Consider the following 20124-nt stretch of genomic DNA (forward strand, 5'->3'; position numbering starts at 1 on the left):
ACTACCTAGACATTGATGCCGAGTGACATTACACGGTGTGGTTTAATGTACATCGAGAGAAGGGTTTAAACGACTATTTAAACCTAACTTGTAACAGGTTCTGGCTGCCAGGGCACATTCGTATCATAAACCAGTCCAGATTTTGTATACCCCATGTATATGAACAACCCGACGCCGATAAACATGTTTAATGTCCGGCCACTATTCGAAATGTTCTAGATCTTTGCCTTCCGGCGTTTCCGGAAAGAATAAACATGAGAACGCAAAGGATTGAATACATAGACATTTGCCGGGAATATTCTGCCACACCAGTATGTTTTTCCAGTAACACCGGAAAAAAATGTTCCCTAGCCTTTTAGGACCGCATATTTCATCTAAAATTATGTCCTAGGTTCTTTTATGGAAAATATGCAAAGACGATTAATATAAGGAATCAACTCGTTTCAAATTCAATAGTACAATAAAGCTAATGTTCGTTTGTTTGTTTGTTTGATTGTTTTTTAACTCCGCACTCTGCAATATTACAGCTATATGACGGCGGTCTGTAAAGAATTGTGTCTGGACCACACAATCCAGTGATTGACATCATGAGCATCGATCCACGCAACTGGGATACGATAACATGCATCAACCAAGTCAGCGAGCCAGACCACCGGATCCCGTTAGTCGCCTCTCTCGACAGGCATAGTCGCCTTTTACGGCAAACATGGTAGCTGAAGACCTATTCTGCCCCGGATCTTCACGGGTTTTAATGAAGTTTATGAGCCAAAACACTATAACATCATGTACTGCAAATGAGGACTTCGATGTCTTTTAAAAGCCTCTCTTCGAGCTAACAGTCTAATAAATCTAAATTATCCATTTAATAACATCACGTTCCATGTGTTTCGAACCATCCTCTAGGGTGAATCAATCAAAATTGATTTCTTAACTTATATGGGCAGAAAATGAAAATATATCTCGTTTACGAGCCTAGGAGGTAAATCACGGGGCTTAAATACGTGCATTTCCGTCCAGCCTTCTTTGACCTGCAGACAGTTTTGGTTTGTTGTTTAACGCCGCACTCAGCAATATTCCAGCTATATGACGGCGGTCTGTAAATAATCGAGTCTGGACCAGATAATCCAGTGATTAACATCATGAGCATCGATCCACGCAATTGGGATCGATGACATGCATCAACCAAATCAGCGAGCCTGACCACCCGATCCCGTTAGTCGCCTTTTACGACAAGCATAGTCACCTTTTACGGCAAGCATGGGTTGCTGAAGACCTATTCTACCCCTGAATTTTCACGGGTCACCTGCAGACAGTATCTGTATGGGAATATGACATTCGTGTCTGTGGCAACCTGGGCCAGGACAATATGTAACGGTGTGTTTTACTGAGGTTTACGTGAGAGGCAACAATCGCTGCGTGTCAGTTTATTGTGGGAGGAAAGCCCGAAGTGATGCAGGTCTCAGACGTTTACCACCCGTGGTTCTTACAGATCTAGAAACATAACACGGGCGAACCGGATTCGACCCCACAATCATATCAAGATCCGGGGTAGAATAGGTCTTCAGCAACCCATGCGTGACATAAAAGGCGACTATGCTTGTCGTAAGAGGCGACTAACGGAATCGGGTGGTCAGGATCATTGACTTGGTTGATGAATGCCATGGATCCCATTTGCGTGGATCGATGCTCATGATGGCACGTGTCGATTCCCAGATTGTACGTAAAAGAATTTAGTGTGGAACCATCAAACAACCAACAAATGGTATAAAATCAACAATTGTATCACAAAATTAACTGGGTTTATAAATCAGTACAAATCACTGCACAGCCATTACAGGAGTAACAGTACAATATTTAATGGCAGTATAAAATGTGAGATCAGTGGAAATGACAATGATAAGAATAATAATCACCTCGACGTGGTCAACAGTGGTCAAGCTTCCGAAATAGGCCTCCGCGCTGGGAATACGGTGTGATAAGTGATCTCCACACAAAAGCTGGTCTTGATGTAATGTCAGATAAAATGTGAGATGGAATGTGAGATGAGACAGGCACGCACCCGCTCCACGAATAATCTAACTAGCTTACAACACTTTCCACACAGTGCCAGACCAGCTCAGTGTCACTAGAGCATCACAGAATATTCCAAATGTTTCTATAACGCTTGATATCCATCTATGATATTCCGAAACTTTACAGATAATTCGAGCATCTAAATATAATAACTTCCTCACTACTGCTTACATTAAATAGTGCTACATTCCTGACAACAAACCATTGTCCGAATACTATCAATGAACCTCTACCGAATCTCATCATTGTCCAACAATAGATCACACTCTCATATAACAATGTCAATCACTGGGTTGTCTGGTCCAGACTCGATTATTTACAGACCGCCGTCATATAGCTCGAATATTGCTGAGTGCTGCATTAAACAAACAAACAAACAAACTGTATACACAACTTATTCCACACATGGTAAACCTTTGAAAACTGTCTCGATGAACAAATAAACAAAAAAATCGTTTCATATAAAGAAATATTGTTTTGTCATGTGCCCTGTGCTATCTAATGACGAGTGGCCGGGCGAGGCCAGCGCTTTGAATCAACTCGAATAGGTTCAAAGTCAGGCCGTGATTCGCATGTAAATGCAGCACTCACGCAACACAGCAGTCGACAGTGAGAACGTGGGGATGGGAATGATGGCGGCTTCGGGATTCGACCCCACAATCATAGGTTTCTGGCGTGGCCAAGGGACGCAACTCTGCACAGCGAATCGCGGGGCCTTAGGCGACTGGGCCACCCGTGCCCCCCTAAAGTGAAAAGACATGTAGCGAATATCAGTCGTGTATTTGCTGGAATAAGGTACATGACCAGTGTTGAAGGACACGCTAAATAGAAAAGAGGGTGGTGCTCTCTCAGTATAATGGTCTGCGTTGGGAGCTCCACGCAAATGTACATGGAAAGCGCACACGCACACGCACACGCACACGCACACGCACACACGCATTGTAACCTCTTCCTACGTGTACCTATTTGATGACTACAGGAAGATACAGGCGGGGTGGATCAGTGGTTAAACTAGCCAGTCACGCCTAAATACTAAGGCGCGATTCTGTCATTGGTACAGTGGTACAAGCCGATCCTCAATATCAGCTGCAGTGATGGTAGACGCATCATTAATAGCAGAGTTAAACTCACTCACTCACTCACTCACTCGACTAGTTTTCGACTCGAACATTTGAGACAATCGTAAGCACTTAACCAGGTCACACATTTTGAACACCCGATCACCCTCCACCCCTCCACCCCTCTCTCCCCTCCCCCAAACACACTACTTCATCAGGCGGGCGTTCCCAGTGTCACCCGATCTCCATCCACCCCTCCACCCCTCCACCCCTCTACCCCTCCACCCACCTCTCCCCTCCCCCACATGCGGGTGTTCCCTGTTTCTCCCATCTCCACCCACCCCGACACCCACCCACCCCCTCCCCCAAACACACGACTTCATCAGACGGGTGTTAACTGTCTCGACCGATCTCCACCCACCCATCCACCCCTCCACCCCCCTCCCCCAAAACACACTACTTCATCAGACTGGTGTTCACTGTCTCACCCGATCTCCACCCACCCATCCACCCCTCCACCCACCTCTCCCCTCCCCAAAACACACTACTTCTTCAGGCGGGTGTTCACTGTCTCACCCGATCTCCACCCATCCATCAACCCCCCACCCACCTCTCCCCTCCCCCAAAACACACTACTTCATCAGACGGGTGTTCACTGTCTCACCCGATCTCCACCCACCCACCCCCCACCCACCTCTCCCCTCCCCCAAACACACAACTTCATCAGGCGGGTGTTCCCTGTCTCACCCAATCTCCGCCCTCCCCTCCACCCACCCCTCCACCCCTCCACCCCTCCACCCACCTCTCCCCTCCCCCAAACACACCACGACTTCATCAGGCGGGTGTTCACTGTCTCAACCGATCTCCCACCCACCCACCCACCACCACCTCTCCCCTCCCCATAACACACTACTTGATCAGGCGGGTGTTCCCTGTCTCACCCGATCTCCACCCACCCCTCCATCCATCCCCCCCCCCCCCTTCTCCCCCCTCCTGTCTCAGCCGCTTACCTCAACACTCCACCTCACCATGAATATTTAACTGCAAGTCGGAACACCAGACATATCCCGCCTGCAACGTGATAAAACGAGACTCTGGGTGACAATGCATATCATCTGCATGGATGTGTCGGCGTGTTCATTCAGGGCGATTCTGTCACGGTCATCCGAAATATCCGAGACCTGCGGCATTGACACGTTCGATTAGATTAACCTGTCTGACACCGTCATGCTCGTGTTAAATTATAACGCAACAGTTCTACATGAACGTCCAATACTGTCGAATACTGGGAATGAGAGGGGCGATTATAACACATATGATTTAAACAATAGTTTATTTCATATTAAAGATTGATAAACACACAGCTGGATGTCTATTTGAACACATGAGGACAAAATAAATTCCCAAGATGAAACACATTCATCTAACTGAACTGTCGTAGATCCATTAAACGTTCGTTTCTTTCTTTCTTTTGTTTTTTAACGCTACTCAGCAATATTCCATCTATATGACGGCGGTCTGTAAATAATCAAGTCTGGACTAGACAATCCAGTGATTGATATCGTGAGCATTATTATGAGGAACAACATATCGGAATATATACTTACTCCTTCATCAGGTGTATCATTCGAAACGTTGTGTTCCCCATCACCTGATGAAGGAGTAAGTTTATACTCCGAGACGTTGTGTTCCCCATCACCTGATGAAGGAGTAAGTATACAACCCGAGACGTTGTTTCCCATCACCTGATGAAGGAGTAAGTATATACTCCGAGACGTTGTTTCCCATCTCCTGATGAAGGAGTAAGTATATACTCGGAGACGTTGTGTTCCCCACCACCTGATGAAGGAGTAAGTATACACTCCGAGACGTTGTGTTTCCCATCACCTGATGGAGGAGTAAGTATATACTCCGACACGTTGTGTTTCCCATCACCTGATGAAGGAGTATGTATATACTCGGAGACGTTGTGTTCCCCATCTCCTGATGAAGGAGTAAGTATACACTCCGACACGTTGTGTTTCCCATCACCTGATGAAGGAGTAAGTATATACTCCGAGACGTTGTGTTTCCCATCACCTGATGAAGGAGTAAGTATATACTCCGACACGTTGTGTTCCCCATCACCTGATGAAGGAGTAAGTATACACTCCGACACGTTGTTTCCCATCTCCTGATGAAGGAGTAAGTATATACTCCGAGACGTTGTGTTCCCCATCACCTGATGAAGGAGTAAGTATATACTCCGACACGTTGTTTCCCATCACCTGATGAAGGAGTAAGTATACACTCCGAGACGTTGTGTTTCCCATCACCTGATGAAGGAGTAAGTATACACTCCGACACGTTGTGTTCCCCATCACCTGATGAAGGAGTAAGTATACACTCCGACACGTTGTGTTCCCATCACCTGATGAAGGAGTAAGTATACACTCCGACACGTTGTGTTCCCCATCACCTGATGAAGGAGTAAGTATATACTCGGAGACGTTGTGTTCCCCATCACCTGATGAAGGAGTAAGTATATACTCCGACACGTTGTGTTCCCCATCACCTGATGAAGGAGTAAGTTTATACTCCGACACGTTGTGTTCCCCATCACCTGATGAAGGAGTAAGTATATACTCCGAGACGTTGTGTTCCCCATCACCTGATGAAGGAGTAAGTATATACTCGGAGACGTTGTGTTTCCCATCACCTGATGAAGGAGTAAGTATACACTCCGACACGTTGTGTTCCCCATCACCTGATGAAGGAGTAAGTTTATACTCCGACACGTTGTGTTTCCCATCTCCTGATGAAGGAGTAAGTATATACTCCGAGACGTTGTGTTCCCCATCTCCTGATGAAGGAGTAAGTATACACTCCGAGACGTTGTGTTCCCCATCACCTGATGAAGGAGTAAGTATATACTCCGAGACGTTGTGTTCCCCATCTCCTGATGAAGGAGTAAGTATATACTCCGAGACGTTGTGTTCCCCATCACCTGATGAAGGAGTAAGTATATACTCCGAGACGTTGTGTTCCCCATCTCCTGATGAAGGAGTAAGTATATACTCCGAGACGTTGTGTTCCCCATCTCCTGATGAAGGAGTAAGTATATACTCCGAGACGTTGTGTTCCCCATCACCTGATGAAGGAGTAAGTATACACTCCGACACGTTGTGTTCCCCATCACCTGATGAAGGAGTAAGTATACACTCCGACACGTTGTGTTCCCCATCACCTGATGAAGGAGTATGTATACACTCCGACACGTTGTGTTTCCCATCACCTGATGGAGGAGTAAGTATATACTCCGAGACGTTGTGTTCCCCATCACCTGATGAAGGAGTAAGTATATACTCGGAGACGTTGTGTTCCCCATCTCCTGATGAAGGAGTAAGTATACACTCCGACACGTTGTGTTCCCCATCACCTGATGAAGGAGTATGTATACACTCCGACACGTTGTGTTTCCCATCACCTGATGGAGGAGTAAGTATATACTCCGAGACGTTGTGTTCCCCATCACCTGATGAAGGAGTAAGTATATACTCGGAGACGTTGTGTTCCCCATCTCCTGATGAAGGAGTAAGTATACACTCCGAGACGTTGTGTTCCCCATCACCTGATGAAGGAGTAAGTATACACTCCGACACGTTGTGTTTCCCATCACCTGATGGAGGAGTAAGTATATACTCCGAGACGTTGTGTTCCCCATCACCTGATGAAGGAGTAAGTATACACTCCGACACGTTGTGTTTCCCATCACCTGATGGAGGAGTAAGTATACACTCCGACACGTTGTGTTTCCCATCACCTGATGAAGGAGTAAGTTTATACTCCGACACGTTGTGTTCCCCATCACCTGATGAAGGAGTAAGTATATACTCCGACACGTTGTAATCCCCATCACCTGATGAAGGAGTAAGTTTATACTCCGAGACGTTGTGTTCCCCATCACCTGATGAAGGAGTAAGTATACACGCCGACACGTTGTGTTCCCCATCACCTGATGAAGGAGTATGTATACACTCGGAGACGTTGTGTTCCCCATCACCTGATGAAGGAGTATGTATACACTCGGAGACGTTGTGTTCCTCATCTCCTGATGAAGGAGTAAGTATACACTCCGAGACGTTGTGTTCCCATCACCTGATGAAGGAGTAAGTATACACTCCGAGACGTTGTGTTCCCCATCACCTGATGAAGGAGTAAGTATACACTCCGACACGTTGTGTTTCCCATCTCCTGATGAAGGAGTAAGTATACACTCCGACACGTTGTGTTTCCCATCACCTGATGAAGGAGTAAGTATATACTCCGAGACGTTGTGTTCCCCATCACCTGATGAAGGAGTAAGTATACAACCCGAGACGTTGTTTCCCATCACCTGATGAAGGAGTAAGTATATACTCCGAGACGTTGTGTTCCCCATCACCTGATGAAGGAGTAAGTATACACTCCGACACGTTGTTTCCCATCACCTGATGAAGGAGTAAGTATATACTCGGAGACGTTGAGTTCCCCATCACCTGATGAAGGAGTAAGTATATACTCGGAGACGTTGTGTTCCTCATAATAAAGAACTTGACATGCATACATTCTCTTCTGTATGTGTATCACTTCTAAATGCCTTTCAAAGATTATATACATGTATGTTGAGACTAGATACTCTTTTTAGCAAATTAAGTCTCGTGGTTTTATTCACGTATATCTGGGGACAATTTCACTTTTAATGGACGCCATGATGGAGTGATATCACGTTTCATTACATCGAAATTATTTCTCATCAGTTTCAATTTCTAAATCGACTCATTCATACCAAATCATGTTGCTCGTCTGCTTCTCGAAAACAATTCGTTTAAAATTCTATATCGAAGATTGACAGGGTTAGTTTAGTATTCCGGCACTTCTGGCGTTGACATGTTCCGCTAATCGAAGCGGGCGACACAGACCCAGTGGTCCGGGGGTGAAGTGCTTTCATCAATATTGCATAAACGGATGCGCAGGCCTCGCGAGTAAATACGACCCGACGATCAATACAGTCTCCCAGTGCCGTGGTGGCCGGCCAAGAATACTTCGATATGCTATGAGCGACAAGCCCATTCTGCAGGCGGTGGGACGACGTGACGGGCGGAAGGACCAAGATAGAAATGTGTTTTGTCGTAACAGGCTCCATTACATTGCCATTGCTCGTAGGCCTCTGCATGGAGCTTGTGTTGTCCCGGTTGCTGTATACCGGGGGAAAAGAGACCGGATGTGACCTGTAAACCGATTTAATGGAACGGTCCAAAAATTGTCCCACCGGCCTTGATTTGTAATGGGACGGGAAGCGTGTAAGCGAGCATTCGGACGGCATCGCGCATAATGCTACACGCTAGTGTATAACTGTTAGCGGGAGTATGGTTTATGATGGACTGTAGATGTATCGACTTAGAGTCCTGCGTGTTGAAACTTATACCACGAGTGCGTAGATCTGATTGAATCGAGGCGTGTTGCTTCTCGATGATGTCATGCTTATTTCTACGGGAGTCGCTCCACGAATTGGGTACGGAGGCTGAATGCATGGATCTGATCAAATGGCTGACTCATCCTTGGCGACTGGTGTATTGAATAGTGATGTGGTGTTTTACTCGACCGTTGAGTAATAAAACATGGCCGCATGATATGTTCTGACACACAAGACTGGCAATCTGTGGCTTCTGACATGGGCGTGTTGAATCGCCTGCAGCAGGAGCATGGTTCATCAAATGGAGGCTGACGAATTGGCTGTTGTGGTCGTGACAAGAGAGAATCTACGGCATAGAACTCCATAGATTGTGGTTACTCTGGGGATCCCTTCCTTGTTTCTTCAGTAACATTATATGCTAACTACGTCACAAGCCAAGCCAATTCTTGACCTGGATCACACACACACATACACACACACACACATACACACATACACACATACACACACACACACATACACATACACAGACAGACAGACAGACACACACTCTCTCTCTCTCTCACTCTCACTCACACTCACACTCACTCACTCACTCACATACTCACAAGCACACGCAGACACACACAGGTACATACACATTGAGGCAGGCAGACACACACACACACGAACACACGAACACACACACACAGACTCACAAACACACACAGACTCACAACCACACACAGACACACACAAGCACACACAGACTCACAGGCACACACAGGCACATGCAAGCACACACACACACACACACACAGTCAGGCAGACACACACACAGAGGCAGCCAGACAGACACTCACACACTCACACTCAGACTCACACTCAGACACACACTCACAAAGACACACACACACTCACACATACATGTACACAAATACACACACTCACACACACACTCTCTCACATACTTTTTCAAAATCGTGGCTCCACTTCAGGGTCACACATGATGGGTGACCTTTGGCAATGTCAGATTTTTTTAAATAATCTGGAAAGGGGCGACAACTCTGTATGATTGACCTTTCAGCCCGAAAGAGTTACAGCTGACACCAGCCACGTTTTAATAGTTGAGGGAATTTAAAATAACGTTGATCTATTCATTTCACTCCACTTAAAAGAACATTATCTACGATCAGAACATTTGAAAAGAACCATACTATACAGATTAATGGCAAATCAAAGATGCTTTTATGAGACTATTATACAGTAAGCCTTCTGTGTAAAATAAAAGTTAAATAAAATTCTCTGCCTTAAGATCATCACATAAAAGTGTGTTTCTCCAAGGAAAATGACGTGCCTCAAAGACAAATATGTCCGAGTTCGTCGAAGTGACGCTTGAACAGCGTGATGACATCACGAATAGTAAAGTGATAAGGATCTCGCCAAGTACTTGTGATTTACGAGAACGACAAATAGAGGGGTATAAATACAAGATAACAACACTTGGTAATTAATAATTATCCGGGTGTGTTATACCCATGGACTGCATAAGGTTGGCCTTTATCAAAACAGTGGGGATTTCGCGTGAGCGTGTGGGTTCCAAAACTTGCACAAGTCTCTAAGGCAATAATTATTAAATTTAAATCATAATTTCTAGTTTATGTACATAGAAAGAGGTTTTCCCTATAAGAGACTGACGTCCTCATACGCTTATCTAGACTTGCCTATTATAAGGAGAGAGTAAACTATACACCCATAGACTGATTAGTCAGTACAGCCTTGAAGCAAGGCTAGTGGGTCCCCAGAAACTCATGATGCCCAAATGGATCGAGGGGTCAGGTTCCAATGTGTGGTCGATGCTCATGATGTCAATCACTGAACCGAAATTACCGTAGGGCGCAGATAATTGACACTTCAAACCATACCTTACCAAGGGTCATCCCCGGGGTAAACCGACGGATCCCGGCACTCCAAGGGGAGGCAACTCCGCACAACGACTTGATCCAGCTTTGTCCAACTGAACTGCTGGGCTAAAGATTGTATAAACCCGTGTTTGATGACTAACATAAAAGAAACGAGAAACGACTATCTGATGGTTGATACATTCGGCACGGGTACCAGTTGTGTTTTGGGACTTAAGTTTGTAGTGTTTCAGCGACTGTTTTCATCCAACGTTTATAACGTTTTGGGCAAATCCAATTTTCAAATGTATACTTTCAGTTTATAACTCAAGATAAGGAGGAGCGAGGTCACAATGTCTTGCCAACTTATGACAAAGTGGAGCCGTTTCCGAAAGATGATCAATCAGCTGTAGTGAGTCCCCGCCAGTCTATGCATCGGGCGGAACATAATGAATCCATCTTATCATGTAGCATGTTAAACATTAAAGGTCAGATATGAATCATACGATGCAACTCCGGCTTTCTTGGTAGATAATGAATTATGTATCCTGCAGATAATGTAATGTCTTCTACATTTCTCGTTCTAGAAGAATAATCGCCATTCGTCACGTCAACGCGTTGTCTCAATAGAAACAAGAATCACCGAACACTGAAGCCGTCCGTTAACCTTTGAACATGTCTCCTCCCGTGGGTTGTATGAACTTGTCAGACCTGGTGATGTGACAGTGGGCAGACTCACATATCTGACTCACATAGAGACTGTGTGGAGACTGGTTTACAGGCTGAAAACATCTGACTCACATAGAGACTGTGTGGAGACTGTTTGACAGACTGACACATCTGACTCACATAGATTGACAGACTGACTTATCTGACTCACATAGATTGACAGACTTACACATCTGACTCACATAGAGACTGTGTGGAGAATGGTTGACATACTGACGCATCTGACTCACATAGATTGACAGGCTGAAAATATCTGACTCACATAGAGACTGTGGGGAGACTAGTTGACAGACTGACATATCTGACTCACATAGAGACTATGTGTAGACTGGTTGACAGACTGACACATCTGACTCACATAGATTGACAGGCTGAAAATATCTGACTCACATAGAGACTGTGGGGAGACTAGTTGACAGACTGACATATCTGACTCACATAGAGACTATGTGTAGACTGGTTGACAGACTGACACATCTGACTCACATAGATTGACAGGCTGAAAATATCTGATTCACATAGAGACTGTGGGGAGACTGGTTGACAGACTCACACATCTGACTCACATAGATTGTCAGACTGACACATCTGACTCACATAGAGACTGTGGGGTGACTAGTCGACAGACTGTCACATCTGACACACATAGAGACTATGTGGAGACTGGTTGACAGACTGACACATCTGACTTACACAGATTGACAGACTCACACATCTGACTCACATAGAGATTGTGTGGAGACTGGTTGACAGAATCACACATCTGACTCACATAGATTGACATACCGACACATCTGACTCACATAGAGACTGTGTGGAGACTGTTTGACAGACTGACACATCTGACTCACATAGAGACTGTCTGGGAGACTGGTTGACAGACTGACACATCTGACTCACATAGGGACTATGTGGAGACTGGTTGACAGACTGACACATCTGACTCACATAGATTGACAGACTGACACATCTGACTCACATAGAGACTGTGTGGAGACTGGTTGACAGACTGACACATCTGACTCACATAGATTGACAGGCTGAAACAAACATCTGACTCACATAGAGACTCTCTGGGAGACTGGTTGACAGACTGACACATCTGACTCACATAGATTGACAGGCTGAAACAAACATCTGACTCACATGGAGACTGCGGGGAGACTGTTTGGCAGACTGCCACATCTGACTCACATAGACACTGTCTGGGAGACTGGTTGACAGACTGACACATCTGACTCACATAGAGACTATGTGGAGACTGTTTGACAGACTGACATATCTGACTCACATAGAGACTGTCTGTGAGACTGTTTGACACATTGACACATCTAACTCACATAGTTTGAAAGGCCCAAAACATCTGACTCACATAGAGACTGTGGGGTGACTGATTGACAGACTGACACATCTGACTCACATAGACACTGTGTGGAGACTGTTTGACAGACTCACACATCTGACTCACATAGAGACTGTCTGGGAGACTGGTAGACATATTCACACATCTGACTCACATAGACACTGTCTGGGAGACGTCACTCTACAATACAACATGGAGACGTGATGTAACGTCACTCTACAATACAACACGGAGACTTGTAACGTCACTCTACAATACAACATGGAGACGTGATGTAACGTCACTCTACAATACAACACGGAGACTTGTTGTACCGCCACTCTACAATACAACATGGAGACGTGATGTAACGTCACTCTACAATACAACATGGAGACGTGATGTAACGTCACTCTACAATACAACACGGAGACGTGATGTACCGCCACTCTACAATACAACACGGAGACTTGTTGTACCGCCACTCTACAATACAACACGGAGACTTGTTGTACCGCCACTCTACAATACAACATGGAGACGTGATGTAACGTCACTCTACAATACAACATGGAGACGTGATGTAACGTCACTCTACAATACAACATGGAGACTTGTTGTAACGTCACTCTACAATACAACATGGAGACGTGTTGTAACGTCACTCTGCAATACAACATGGAGACGTGTTGTAACGTCACTCTACAATACAACACGGAGACTTGTTGTAACGTCACTCTACAATACAACACGGAGACTTGATGTAACGTCACTCTACAATACAACACGGAGACTTGTTGTACCGCCACTCTGCAATACAACATGGAGACGTGTTGTAACGTCACTCTACAATACAACACGGAGACTTGTTGTAACGTCACTCTACAATACAACACGGAGACGTGTTGTAACGTCACTCTACAATACAACACGGAGACTTGTTGTAACGTCACTCTACAATACAACATGGAGACGTGTTGTAACGTCACTCTACAATACAACATGGAGACGTGATGTAACGTCACTCTACAATACAACATGGAGACTTGTTGTAACGTCACTCTACAATACAACACGGAGACTTGTTGTACCGCCACTCTACAATACAACATGGAGACTTGTTGTAACGTCACTCTACAATACAACATGTAGACGTGTTGTAACGTCACTCTACAATACAACATGGAGACGTGATGTAACGTCACTCTACAATACAACACGGAGACGTGATGTAACGTCACTCTACAATACAACACGGAGACTTGTTGTAACGTCACTCTACAATACAACATGTAGACGTGTTGTAACGTCACTCTACAATACAACATGGAGACGTGATGTAACGTCACTCTACAATACAACACGGAGACTTGTTGTAACGTCACTCTACAATACAACATGGAGACGTGATGTAACGTCACTCTACAATACAACACGGAGACGTGTTGTAACGTCACTCTACAATACAACATGTAGACGTGTTGTAACGCCACTCTACAATACAACATGGAGACTTGTTGTAACGTCACTCTACAATACAACATGGAGACGTGATGTAACGTCACTCTACAATACAACATGGAGACGTGATGTAACGTCACTCTGCAATACAACACGGAGACTTGTTGTAACGTCACTCTACAATACAACATGGAGACGTGATGTAACGTCACTCTACAATACAACATGGAGACGTGTTGTAACGTCACTCTACAATACAACATGGAGACTTGTTGTAACGTCACTCTACAATACAACATGGAGACGTGATGTAACGTCACTCTACAATACAACATGTAGACGTGTTGTACCGCCACGGCTAGACCTCTGACAACATGATATAGCACCAAGCAGCAGGTCGACTAGACTCACTGAATGTTGAAACTAGCAACATATCGACTTCTCTCACTGAAATATTAAATCCTTCAGGTCGTGATCTTTATATCCAGACTTGAAGAATGTCGGAGAACGAGACGGGAATTGCGTTTCTGGAAATACTGAATAATGTACTGCATTATTCATGCTTAAATAGGCCTTATCAGCTTCAGCCAGCAACAGCTTCAAGAAAAACCTGCGTGATCACAAAAAGTAAAGCTTCGCTTGCAGAATGCACAACAGTGCTGGAAAGTAGTACTGGGTCTCTATCAAACCAGCTCGAGGTCACCCAAGTGGAAGAGCCCTTTTTCACGCACTTCGTTACATATGTATTTGCCCAAACTGGTTGGGTCGATGTTCATATTAAAAACGTAAATAACATGACGTTAGTACATTTTGCATGAAACATAATAAAAATCATGTCATCGACCTCACTCCCGAAATGCTATATCCTCAACTTGATTACGTTTGATATATCTTTATATGTTAAACATTGACGTCCTCACGTCGCTTATGCATTTATATGCACTACCATATCTGTATGTAGATTCACAGACATGTCACGTCAGCGATCAACTGGAGGATACGGAAACTCTTACTATGAGAACCTCCAGTGTGAAGATCTGTCAGACTTTTCATTGGAGGTAGCGTCAGATGAACTTTCTGATCAGCAAATCAGCGTCGGGGCTTCTAAATTCTCGGTATGGGTAATCGAAGAATTTAGACAAAAAATATCTTATGTCTTTATTGAGAAAATGAAGTTAAACGGAAACTTCTGAATGTAAATAACAAAGGCAATTTTATCGTTGTGTATGGAATACACCGTCATTTTTGAGCGTCATCTCTACCCGAAAAGAAGTAACATCGGAGGAATATTTGTGTGTGTTGTTGTTTTTTTCTTTTGTTCAAATCGAAAGCTGACATCCGTTTGGTCTATTGTCTCAGGAACCCAAGAATCTTCATTTGAGTCAGTGAGTATGGTTTTACGCCGCTTTAACTATATTCCAGCAATACCACGGCGGGGACAGCAGAAATGGGCTATACACATTGTACCTATGTCGGGAATCGAACCCGGATCTTCGGCGTGACGAGCTAACGCTTTAACCACTAGGCTACCCGACGAATTTAGAGAGTTTCTCTTAGGGCCCATACGCCAACCTTCCGTGCAAGGGGTGGTGGGGAGAAGATTGTCACATCTCTTCTCTCAGATTTTAATGAGATTGGGAAAAGCAATACCAGAATTTCCAAGAAAAAGTCCATCCTCGACTGTCCAAGGTAATATATCTCCATTTTATTATGATATATAACCTGGTATAATCTGGATCTATAGCTTCGCATAGGATCTCTCTCGCTCATGGGTGTAATCTGATTGGACGGCTATGCCCAGCAGCGTGTGTTTCCAGTATTGGTCAGAACCAGATCCAGGGTATTTACCGTAATATAATGTAGATTAGTTAATGGTATTTCGGTTTTTAGGAAGTTGTTCTTAAATCCTTATTACTTTGGTGACACCCACCAGAGTGAGTGAGTATGGTTTTATGCCGCTTTTAGAAATATTCCAGCAATATCACAGGCGGGGGACACCACAAATGGGCTTCACGCATTGTATCCATGTGGGGAATCGAACCCGGGTCTTCGGCGCGACCAGCTAACGCTTTAACGCTTTAACCAGTTATATCACGGCGCCCCAGCGTATTATGAGGCCATCACGCGCAGATCGGAGGCGTTTAGATTATTTAGTTTTATGTTTTCCACGGCGTGGTGTTGTGCTGGTTCACCATGGTTCATAATCGATCATCAGATCCTGGCAAGTTCAAGGGGCGCAACTCTGCTCTGTGAATTGAGGCTCCTAAGACAAGGGGATCACCTGGCCTCCGTCAACGAATGAGTGCTGCTGATAAGTTAGTGGACGAATAGAACGGTGAATGAATGAATTAGTACCCTACGTCATCTCTCAATGAGAGGGTTACTGCGTCATTCAATGAGGTAGTTACTGCGTCATTCAATGAGAGAGTAACTGCTTCATTCAATGAGACAGTTAATGCGTCATTCAATGGGATAGTTACTGCGTCTTTTAATGAAAGAGATACTGCGTCATATAAGGAGAGAGTTACTGCGTCATTCAATTATTGACCCAAGGCGTCATTCAATTATTGCCCCACTGCGTCATTCAATGAGGGAGTTACTGCGTCATCCAATTAGTGACCCACTGCTTCATTCAATTGGATAGTTACTGCGTCTTTTAATGAAAGAGATACTGCGTCATATGATGAGAGTTACTGCGTCATTCAATTAATGACCGACTGCATCATTCAGTTAGTGACCCACTGCGTCATTCAATGAGGGAGTTACTGCGTCATCCAATTAGTGACCCACTGCGTTATATAATGAGATAGTTACTGCGTCATTCAATGAGATAGTTACTGCGTCATTCAATGAGATAGTTACTGCGTCATTCAATGAGATAGTTACTGCGTCATTCAATGAGATAGTTACTGCGTCATTCAATTAATGACCGACTGCGTCATTCAGTTAGTGACCCACTGCGTCATTCAATGAGGGAGTTACTGCGTCATCCAATTAGTGACCCACTGCGTCATTCAGTTAGGGACCCACTGCGTCATTCAGTTAGTGACCCACTGCGTCATTCAGTTAGTGACCCACTGCGTCATTCAGTTAGTGACCCACTGCGTCATTCAATGAGGGAGAGTGATGTAGTGGACGGGATAGCTAAAGAAGTGAGTTGACTTGTGAGAGAGAATGAGCTGATGTGTGAGTCAGACAGCTGATGAATGAATGATTCGGCACATCTATACTTAACACCGCCACCGTTGAATGGTAGCAGCACTGCTATACGGCGTCGGGCAATAACTACTTACTTCTATATGCAAATTATGTGAATGGCGGGTGTCATCGGTAGGTCAGGACATGCTTACCCTTTTCACGAAAACCTGGAGTCATGACTGATTTTCAGTGGTCGATTCTTATAACGTTCAAATTGTTTGTCCTTTGCGCCAATTGGAAATATTTCGTCTGATATTCTCTTGCATTGACAATATATATTTACACGTGTGCTGATTTATTTCGCGTCTTACAACAACATGAGGCCGGGTAACTTAAACAATAGGTACTATAAACAGAGTACATCGTGTGTATTATTTCTACCGGCGAGTTTTTCTCTTGTTGCATCCAACAGTATCTGTCGATAGGAAACAGACGAAGGTTGTAGATGATTAATTGGTGCTGAAGACGTTCTCCGACGTCGAAGACGTCCGCGCGAGGGCCCTACACGCATCAGACTCTATACAAACACACCAAGACTTTTTTCAACCTTTAATTTATAGTCGGTACCACGCTGCCGGCAATGTAACTCTAAAACAAACGGAGAAAGTCAATATTACAGAAATCAAACACCCAACAAGTGGCTTCCTGGATCCGTACGAGTATTAAACACTGTTAGGCGGCGCTAAAGAAAATAGGTCGAACTCGGAGTAATCCAAGCAACTCTGTGAGGAGATTGGGATCCATATCCACGAATTCTGCAATTGGCATGGACTCAATCTCCGAACCGCTAGACATTGACATGCAATTGATTATGTTTCAATCGGCTTCAAAAACATTAATCATCTTTCCTGCGCTGCTGTTTCAATTATTCATGGGCCTGAAATGTTGGCATTGACCAGAAAGCAGCCAGGAATGAGATGACTAATTTACTTAGTGTTTACATGCTCTGGCGGTGGTGTCCTCACTGTCTGGGTATATCAGCAGGTTCTGCATATTTAACAACGTCACTGCTCCAAACATAAAATGTCTAATTTATGGTCAGTAGTTTAACGTTAATATGTCATCCATCAATTTCAGCCCATGTCCAGTGGGAAAACGATGAACAGGTTTTCATTTTGTTATCGACGAATGTATAAATATTATATTAGGCTTAATGTTTATATCGCATTGCAGAAAAATACAGATTGTATTTTTATCATAAGCTGAAACGCACAACAGTTTTAAAGTGCTGCACAAAAAGGGTGTATTATTTAATCGGGGTGTATCTGACCATCGAATTCTGACTCGGCTAAGGCACGCAACTCCACACAGAGATATCTCTTCAAGGCCGCTCATCGCGAAACGTATGTTAATGTTTGTTGGGCCACTGACCCGTTCACTTGTCGCGCCTAAGGTCTGGGTTCGAATCCCCACTTGGGTACACTGTTATGCCAATTTCAATTTGCTGGAATATTGCTAAAAGCGGCTCTAAACCATAGTCACCCACCAACCAACTCACTCAATCACTCAGGTGTTTGTTTTTCTTCAAATCAAAGAAGATACCTAGTTTATGTAAAGCATATTACAGCAAACTCAAAAAACAAAAGCAAATATAAAAGAGGCGAAATATGTTGCGGCGAGGGTTTTCAGAAATCGAAGTCTGCATATCACAGATTAAATCTGCTGAGGCAAAAAGTGTCATATACAATTCACTGTCCTCACGATCATACAGGACAGCTACATCCTCTTACCACCATCAGCAGCCAGTAATTCCTTTAAATGAATCATCAGCATCTTGGTTACTGAGATTACTGACATCAGAAAAGAATTACTGGTAATTTTAGACCTGTAGACAAGACAAGTGGCGTAGTAAACTGACAGAAATCCTGTCATTTCCAGAAGGCGAAGACCTCGGGATCATTTCACAGTAACTCTCCGTCACAGCCAACCATACCAAAATTATTTTTGATCATCGTTACTCCTTAGTTTCTGTTATTACAGAACTTGTTAATCTCAGGTTTTGCTGCGAGCGAGCGGTATGTATTAAGCAAGCGAGGGTGAAACCATTGTTGAAATTATCAACTCTCATCAATCAGTTCCTACTCTTGCACTTGAGGGGTGGTAGGGTAGCCTAGTGGTTGAAGTGTTCGCTCGTCACGCCGAAGACCCGGGTTCGATTCCCAACATGGGTACAATGTGTGAAGCCCATTTCTGGTGCCCCCTGCTGTGATATTGCTGGAATATTGCTAAAAGTGACGTAAAACCTCACTCACTCACTCACTCACACTTGCACTTGAAACTGGTACTGAAACTGCCAATCTATGATGGAGGGGAATCAGTCTTGTTCTTCTTGGTTTCATTTGTTGGCGATCTATACCATCGATCACAAAAAAAAGTTGTCTCTCAGACAAAATAGGACATAGCTCATAATGCCTTATATTACCCATAAAGACAGATTTGCGAAATTGGCTCCTGTTCATTCGCTCTCCTACCCAGAGTTCCATACGACCAACAGAGTACCTCTGCCTCACTCCATTCAAGATATTGCATATGAAGAGCTTAGAGCCAGAAGGGCGAGTGTCATGTGGAGTTTGTTTTGAGAAAAGTGATGAAAACATTATATTATACATGTTAATGAACATTTTATTTACCAATAAGTTCCTATACATTAACGCATTCTGACCGCAGAGATATAAATGTTGTTATTAAAAACATTCAAAAAAGGGAAGAAACTTACGTTTTTAATTTATGTAAGGGTGGAAAGGGCCAATGTCTGTAGTTTGGCCCTTTTTGACCCTCAGGCATTTGCATGGGATTTAACATGTGATCATGAGATTGATAAACTACTACTAAAAGTACAAACACATACTATTGAAGTACTTTTAAATAATGAAGCTAATTCTAACTTTGTTGAAATAGTTGAAACATAATTATAAGGTGTCCAAACTTTCAAAATCTCTCTCAGACGAC

General features: G+C 44.0%; 1 protein-coding gene across 1 annotated transcript in view; it reads right to left on the reverse strand.

The window, feature by feature from the left end:
• Window positions 1-4872: 4872 nt before the first annotated feature.
• The window catches only part of LOC139472654 (ice nucleation protein-like), a 28095-nt gene continuing 12843 nt past the window's right edge, over window positions 4873-20124 (reverse strand). Inside the window, exons 3-5 of the mRNA XM_071255118.1 lie at window positions 7317-7460; window positions 5495-7221; window positions 4873-5304 (exon numbers count right to left, since the gene is read on the reverse strand). Coding sequence (XP_071111219.1) covers window positions 4873-5304; window positions 5495-7221; window positions 7317-7460 — 2303 coding nt within the window. The remainder of the gene's footprint in view (window positions 5305-5494; window positions 7222-7316; window positions 7461-20124) is intronic.

This window comes from Haliotis cracherodii, unplaced genomic scaffold (assembly GCF_022045235.1).
Source record: "Haliotis cracherodii isolate W230 unplaced genomic scaffold, xgHalCrac1.p SCAF_25, whole genome shotgun sequence".
Taxonomy (NCBI): Eukaryota; Metazoa; Mollusca; class Gastropoda; order Lepetellida; family Haliotidae; genus Haliotis; species Haliotis cracherodii.